At 55.5% G+C, this 8024-nt stretch overlaps 1 protein-coding gene across 1 annotated transcript; it reads left to right on the top strand.

The window, feature by feature from the left end:
- Positions 1–3745: 3745 nt before the first annotated feature.
- Positions 3746–4645, top strand: FFAR1 (free fatty acid receptor 1). Its single transcript, XM_055309612.1, has one exon. It carries the CDS (start codon positions 3746–3748, stop codon positions 4643–4645), a length of 900 nt encoding a protein of 299 aa, XP_055165587.1.
- Positions 4646–8024: the final 3379 nt, after the last annotated feature.

Here is an 8024-nt window from a genome sequence, read left to right as displayed (position 1 = left end):
CTTTTCTCTTACCTACCGTCACTGCCACCAGTTCCCTGTCATGTTCTGCTAACTCTGACTTTCCAGCGAGGTCCCTTCCAGCTTCCCCTCCGCTTCTCAGGTTTGACCTTTCTCCACCTATTCTTAGAAACAGAAACATGTGGTCCATCAATCGGCGAGAGGATGCGAATTCCTGGCCTGTGGTGGGTGCTCCCCAAGTTCCACCTTGCTTCCTTGCCCTCCCTTCCCATCTGCTCAGTTCCCGAATGCTCCCTGAGAAGACAACGCTCTGGTCCTCCCGGAATTACGCCAGAGCGGGGCACTGATTTCCCCATCAATCCACTTTGTCCGCAGTGTGATTGAGCATTTCTGGAGGAAGGGGAGACTGCAAGAACTCCCTTTCAGGGAGAGAGTAGGGGTTTGGGGTTACTGTCTCAAGAATGAAGTCCAGTATCGCTCACACATTCAACTCTTTATTCAGCAAATATTTACCCAGCACGCGTCAATGCATCCAGCATAGAGCAGTCATTGGGACACAGAAAAGAAATGGCATATGCCTAATCTGGGGGATCTCTAGTCTTGGGTGCCCAAAAGGTTTCAGGGCAGGATCCCCTCAAAGGAGCTGAAGACAGCCTTGACCCCAGTGAGGCCTGGCACAGGCTCCCTGGCAACCAGCAGGTGCCCCGCCAGCCTGTCCAAGCCCAGCTGCTGACATAAACCTACTTCGTGACCAATTGCCCGAGAGATGTGGCTGTAATAGGCACCGCGGAGGTGTGCAGGGCAGGTGGTCAGACAACTCCAAAGCCAGGGACTCCTGAATCCAGGCAGTCCTCCACCCTGCCCCCCAGCTCACTGTCCTCCCAGGGCCCAGAAAACTGGCCATTCACTCAATTCCCGAGCCCCTACCATGTAGGGGTGGACAAAGCAGACAGAAACCTTAGGCCTCACTGACCAACATCCTAGCAGAGGAGCCAGCAAATCTGATGTCACAGGCTCATAGTGCTAGGGATAAACACAGCCCAAGATAAAGACGGAGAGACAGGAGCAGGGCAGGGGCCCATCCGGAGAGGGTTCAAGGGAGGCCCTCTGAGGGGGTGACGCAGGGCACAGATCTGAACGCCAGATGCGTGGGGCCAAAGCAGAGATCTTGAAGGTCTGATGTCTCCCTTCACACCTTGCTTTTCTCCTCTTCCAAACACTTGTTATAGGGGGTGAAATGGCCCTTCTGATTTTTCCCTTGGTTTTGTTGGTTCCCAAGGATAAAATACTAAACAACAGATGGCGAGTTCTTCTCTATCCCCAGGGAGGTGCTGGACCACATATGCAGGCCATGGGAGGGAAGCAACCAAGAGTCAGTTTAGCAAATGAAGTAGGGAAGGGGGGATGGATTCAGTCATTTCTTTGGAGGCAATTGTTGGTGCCCCGAGAATCCCGTGCTGCCCCCACCCGAAGCCTGGGGGGCAGGGGGGGACGCTCCCAGGAAACCACTAGCGAAGCTTGTCCTGGGTGCTTGGAATCCGGGAGCACATGATGGCCGGAACACACCCACCAAAACAGAGGAGTCTGAAGTCCAGAGAGCGTTTGTGTTGTCCTAGGCAGAGACAGAGAGACACAGGTATAGTCAGAGACAGAGAGACAAAACCCCCAGACTGTGGCCATTTTAAATCTCACTTAGAAGGGGCACCTGGAGCCTCGGTGCCCATCAAAAGATGAATGGATAAAGAAGCTGTGGTTTATGTATACAATGGAATATTCCTCAGCCATTAGAAACGACAAATACCCACCATTTGCTTCAACGTGGATGGAACTGGAGGGGATTATGCTGAGTGAAGTAAGTCAATCGGAGAAGGACAAACAGTGTATGTTCTCATTCATTTGGGGAATATAAATAATAGTGAAGGGGAATATAAGGGAAGGGAGAAGAAATGTGTGGGAGATATCAGAAAAGGAGACAGAACATAAAGACTCCTAACTCTGGGAAATGAACTAGGGGTGGTGGAAGGGGAGGAGGGCGGGGGGTGGGGGTGAATGGGTGACGGGCACGGAGGGGGACACTTGACGGGATGAGCACTGGGTGTTATTCTGTATGTTGGTAAATTGAACACCAATAAAAATTAATTTATAAAAAAAAAAGAAGGGGCACCTGGGTGGCTCAGTGGTGGAGCATCTGCCTGTGGCTCAGGGCGTGATCCCGGAGTCCTGGGAGCAGGGAGCCTGCTTCTCCCTCTGCCTATGTCTCTGTGTCTCTCTCTGTGTCTCTCATGAATAAATAAATAAAATCTTAAAAAAAAAATCTTCCTAGAAGGGTAAAGTGACCCCCACAGGGAGTAAGTGGGTGAATTCTCCGAGGCTGAGAAGAAAGCTAAGCAGTGCGCTGGAGTCTCGCACCATCCATGCCTTGAACCATCCGCCCAGCATTGGTCCAAGTGTCCCAGAGGGACACAGTATGGGGACCACGGTCCGGCACTTCAGGGCCACCCAACAAGACCCGTCCCTCGTCTGTCCTTTGCACTGGCACCAGAAGGGTCAGAAACTACTGTCATCGAGCCAGAGGGGAAAGGACAGGGAACACAGGAGCACACTTCTCCTCTCAAAATGTGCCCACCATCTGTGGGGGTCCGGGGAGGGCAGAGGAGACATCCTGAAATGATTACTTCATTGTCTCACATTCTAGTCACCGAATGGCCGTGGGGTGGGCCACCAAAGTTTGTGGTGTCTGAGTGGGCCCGTAAGGCCGGGAGGAGAGAAGACAGCGCCCAGGGCAGGGCTGAACAGGCTGCGGTGGGGTGGGATCAAGCCGTAGCCTGGACGCCCCCCACAACCCTGCTCCTTTAAGGGACTGGCTACACACGCCTCACACTACCCCTCATTGCTCCCCAGCCCCCGTCCTGTGTTTGCATCATCTGTTTGGACCCGTACCCCGGCCTCGGCTCCTGCGCGAGATGCCCCATTAGCTGCTCACCCAGGCTGCTGCAGCCTCGGGCTAATGGCCCTGCCTCCCCGCCCTCCTCTCCCTTCCGGCTCAGTGCCCATCCTGGACGCCCTCCCTCAGCCCAGTGAGGGGGACTCCTGAGCCTCAGAGACATCTGGCAGCGCCAAGAGGTGAGTCCCTCTTCTTGTGGCTCCTCTCTCCTGCGATTATCCCCCAGGCCCCCCAGCCTACCTGCCCGGGGCGCCCCCTGAGGTTGGCTAAGGTCATTCCGGGTGGCACTGATGGGGCCTGGCCTGCCTTTGGGCTCAGCCCCACGTTGCCCTGCTTCGCCTGCCCTTTACCCACCTTACCCCAATCCTGACAGACCCCTCAGCTAGGAGTCGCCACCAGCCCACCACCGGCTGCCACGCAGGCGCCCCCTGTCCCTGCTGTCTCTTCCCAGGGGATCGGGGAGGGAGTCTAACTTCCAGTCCTCTGAGAAAAACATGTACGCCATATGCTGGGGCCGACTCTGTCCTGACTTTCTGCCCCTTCTCTCCCCAGTCTCAGAAACCAGGAGGCCTTTCCTCGAACGGGACCTGCTTGCTTCCTTTGTGCTTTAAGCGAGGATACGAGGATACGGAGGACAGGAAGCAGAGGCCCGAGCTAGAGACCTCACTTGGCGCCCAGGCTCGCCTGCTCCCTGGGGCCTCCCTCGTTGAGATAGTTGGTGTCGCGCTACATGGCTTCTAGCGCCTGGGGCGGTCCGTGACCCCGGGACCCCCTGCCCTGCCCCCCCACCCTGCCCGGGGCCCATCCCAGGGTGGGGAGCGAGGGGAGCTCAGCCCTGGCCCCATGGACCTGCCCCCGCAGCTCTTCTTCGCCCTCTATGTGGCCGCCTTCGCGCTGGGCTTCCCGCTCAACATCCTGGCCATCGGGGGCGCCGTGTCCCACGCCCGGCTCCGCCTCACCCCCAGCCTCGTCTACGCCCTCCACCTGGGCTTCTCTGACCTCCTGCTGGCGGCCTCCCTGCCCCTGAAGGCGGTGGAGGCGCTGGCCCTGGGCGCCTGGCCTCTGCCCGCCCCGCTCTGCCCCGCCTTTGCCCTGGCCCACTTCGCGCCCCTGTACGCCGGCGGGGGCTTCCTGGCTGCCCTGAGCGTCGGCCGCTACCTGGGGGCCGCCTTCCCCTTGGGCTACCAAGCGGCCCGCAGGCCGCGCTACTCCTGGGCCGTGTGCGCTGCCATATGGGCCCTGGTCCTCTGTCACCTGGGGTTGGTCTTCGGGCTGGAGGCTCCGGGAGGCTGGGTGGACAACACCACCAGCTCCCTGGGCATCAACACGCCGGTCAACGGCTCTCCAGTCTGCCTGGAGGCCTGGGACCCTGCCTCAGCGGGCCCCGCTCGCCTCACCCTCTCTCTCCTGCTCTTCTTCCTGCCCCTGACCATCACGGCCTTCTGCTACGTGGGCTGCCTCCGGGCACTGGCCCGCTCAGGCCTGAGCCACAGACGGAAGCTAAGGGCAGCCTGGGTGGCCGGTGGGGCTCTGCTCACGCTGCTGTTCTGCTTAGGACCTTACAATGCCTCCAACGTGGCTGGCTTCCTGCGCCCCGACATAGGAGGCTGCTGGCGGAAACTGGGGCTCATCATGGGGGCTTGGAGTGTGGTGCTCAACCCGCTGGTGACTGGCTACTTGGGAAGGGGCACCGGCCGGGTGACAAGTGTGGCAAGAACGAAAGGAGGGACATCTCAGAAGTAGTAGCCGCTGCTGGGGACAAGGGGCTTGGAGCAGGAGGGCCTGGCTGCCTGGCCGGGCCCCTGCTGGGGACTCCTCCAGAGGAGCTGCAGCGCAGCCTTGCCTGGGAGCATCCCTGGAGCGGCTCGGAAAGGCCCGAGCCCGGCAGAAGGCCGCACCCCAGCTGCAGGGAAGAACGGAGGCCAGGAGCTAGGTCACAGAAGGAAGGTAAGCTTGCCTCTGGGCCCATCGGCGCAACTCCCCACCTGTGCCCGTCCCTCTTCTCCCCGTGCCCCCCCCCCGCCAGTGCTACGGAGGTTTTCCTCCAACGTTGAGGAAAGGTCGCTCTGCCGATACCCTTTGGGAGATGCTACTCCCAACGCGTGGCCTAGGAAAGAACATCTTCATTTCGGAGTAAGAGGCAGGAGTCAAGATACTGACGCTGTTATACCACTTGGGACTCACAAGAGGGCAGCATTGGAACTGTGAACAGGAAGTTGGTAGGAAAAAGGATGCTCCAGCCGGGAGAGGGAAAATACTAGCAACACCAGAAATAGTCACCTAACCAATAGAGTCTCTAAGGTGTGGTAGTCACCACATGCAGCGCTTTTCAAGTGTTGTCCCACTTCACGCAATGCTCTGATTTGGCCATGCCGCTGCTGTACGGATGGGCAGCTTGTTCACTGCACAAACGTGCCAGGCAGAGGGGCAAACATTTACTACATTTCAACCTGGGCTTTGCTCACCGAGCCATGTGCCCTGCAAGGGGCTGCTTCCGTCTAGAGGAAGGAGCATATTATTCTAATTTGAGCAAAGATACCACTTGTTCCTCAAGCAGTGCACCCCGGTGGAGGGTGCTGCCTCCTGGAGGGGGTGTGGGGGGGTGCATTTACCTAATTACGCAGCACAGAGGCACTGCAAAAGTTAGCTACGGTCCCGGAGCCAAGTGTTATTACTGTCTTCATTTTGCAGGTTAAGAAATGGGGGAAAGGAGGGAAAATGAGTGGGAATAAATAGAGACTCCTAACTCTGGGAAACGAACAAGGGGTGGAAGGGAGGCGGGAGAGGGGATGGGGTGACTGGGTGATGGGCACTAAGGGGGGGCACTTGACAGGATGAGCACTGGGTGTCATACTATATGTTGGAACTTCAATTAAAAAAAATATATATATATAAAGAAAGCAACTTTCCAGGGCTCTACAGCAAGGGAGGGGTGGATGCGGGATGCCATCCTTCAAGGCAGGACCCCGAAGGGTCAGGGGAGATTTGAAAACTTTGGGGTATCGAGGTTCATGCCTGTCCCTGTGGTCCACTTTGCAAAGGTGAATGGTGGCACCTGGACCCCTCGGGAGAGCTGTAGAGGGAGTGGCCACGGAGGAGACAAACCTTGGGGCATCTGCTCTGATGAGGCGCGATGCAGGAAGCAGACTCGTTCCTCTAAAGACAGCCATGCCACGCACACAGAGGACACAAAAAGGCCTGGTGTGCATGGACGGGTTTATACCAGCTTCAATGTCTACAAGGGCAAGGAGTTTTATTTGCTGATACGTTCCCGGCACCTAGAGGGGAGCGTTGGCACCTTAGTAGGATCTCGGCAAATGTTTGCTGAACGAATGACTGTTCACAACAGCCTTCGGAAGGAAATTTTATTATCTGTTTTATAATTAAATGAAAACAGACCAGAGAAGTCACGAAACTGGCCTGAAGCTCCACAGAAGCGAGGAACAAGTTTATTCCCCGCACAGTGGTGACACCAGAGAATTTCAGCGTAAGCCAAACTCTAGCCCACGCGGCCTCACTGCCCCTCCCAGCAAGCCAGGGCCGCTCGCTCTCCCACTGCTCTGGAGCACCTGCTGCTGCCGGACCACTTCTTCCAGTTAATTGTGTCTGCTCCACTTAGGGGTGGAACTTAGTTCCTCCCGAGGGTCCCCGAAGCCCCACATGACCCGCCCCCAGCGCCCTCGTGACCCTTGCCCCTACGAAGCTCCTTCTACAGGTTCCCCAGGAGGTCACCCGTGCACCCGCTAGTCTGTTCACCTGCAGGCTTCCCCGGTGGTTCCCTGCCCCTGTGTCACCGAGTCTTTATTCCCCTCCGACCACTCAGTCCCCCGAGACCTCACTACCACCCAACCCGTGACAGCAAAAACTTTGCTGTGGTCTCCTTTTTTAACAATTTATTTGAGATAAAATGTATGTGTTCTACAATTCACCCATTTTAAGTGCACTAGTCCATGAGTTTTAGGAAGTTTGCTGAGGTGCGCGACTATCACTATCATCCAGTTTAGGACATTTTCATCAGCCCAGTAAGGCCCCACCTGCTCATTCACGGTTAATCCCCCTAAGTCCCCAGGCAACTAGTAATCTACTTCCTGTATGCACAAATTTGCCTATTCTGGACATTTTGTATAAATGGAAACATACAGCACATGGTCTTTTATGTCTGGCTTGTTTCACTTGGCATGTTTTTGAGGTTCATCCGTGTCCTCGTACTCACAGGTATTTTATTCCATTTTATTGGCAAATAGTATTCCGTTCACCAGCTGGCTGTTATGAATAATGCTATTTTGCTTACGTGGATCCTATAGTGGAGCTGGGTCACGTGGTCAATTTATATTAATTGTTTTAAGAAACTGCTTTCCAAGGTCACTCTACCATTTTATTATAGTCTTACCAGCAACGTACAAGAGGATTCTCGCCTGGTACCTCTACCTCTTGCCGACCACCTGGTATTGTCTAGTTTTTTTTTGCCTAGGGCCATTCCAGAGGGTATAAAATGGTATCTCACTGTGCTCCATGAATATTTGAATGAATAAATAAATACTCTCTGACGCTGGACAGAACTTGGGTTTGAACCCTGGTGGTGATTCTTACCAAGCTGTATTGCCCGGAGTGAGTCATTCCCTCCCATCCCGTGAGGCACAAGGACAGATTGGCGATGCCTTCGGAGGCAGAGTGTCTGCTACGGATTATGTGCCCCCTAAATCATCATTATCATCATCATTATTGCCATCACCCCGGAGACAAGCCCATACCAGTGACTCGGATGATGGCAGCTAACATCTGTTAAGTATTCATCACAACATGCCAGGTTCCGTTCCCGGCACTTGACAGGTATTAATGCTTTAATAACGACAACCCTATGAGATTGGTACTGTGATTATCCCTGCTTTGCAGATGAGGAAGCAGAGATAGAGTTTACGTCACTTGCCCCCAAAACACAGAGTTAGTGACAGAGTCGGCAGTGCACCCAGGCCACCGGCTCCAGATCCCAGGCTCTCCATCACGGCGTCGTGCTTCCTGCCCTTACAAGGCAAATTGGATGACTGCCATTCCAGAGAAGCAGATAAAATTCAAGTGGAGGATCCGGGAGGGGAAGACAAAGTCGGTCGGCTTGGGGCTGGCT

Source organism: Nyctereutes procyonoides, unplaced genomic scaffold, assembly GCF_905146905.1.
Source record: "Nyctereutes procyonoides isolate TBG_1078 unplaced genomic scaffold, NYPRO_anot_genome, whole genome shotgun sequence".
Classification (NCBI taxonomy): domain Eukaryota; kingdom Metazoa; phylum Chordata; class Mammalia; order Carnivora; family Canidae; genus Nyctereutes; species Nyctereutes procyonoides.
The sequence above is the reverse complement of the archived record's forward strand: the minus strand, read 5'-3'. Positions and strand labels throughout refer to the sequence as shown.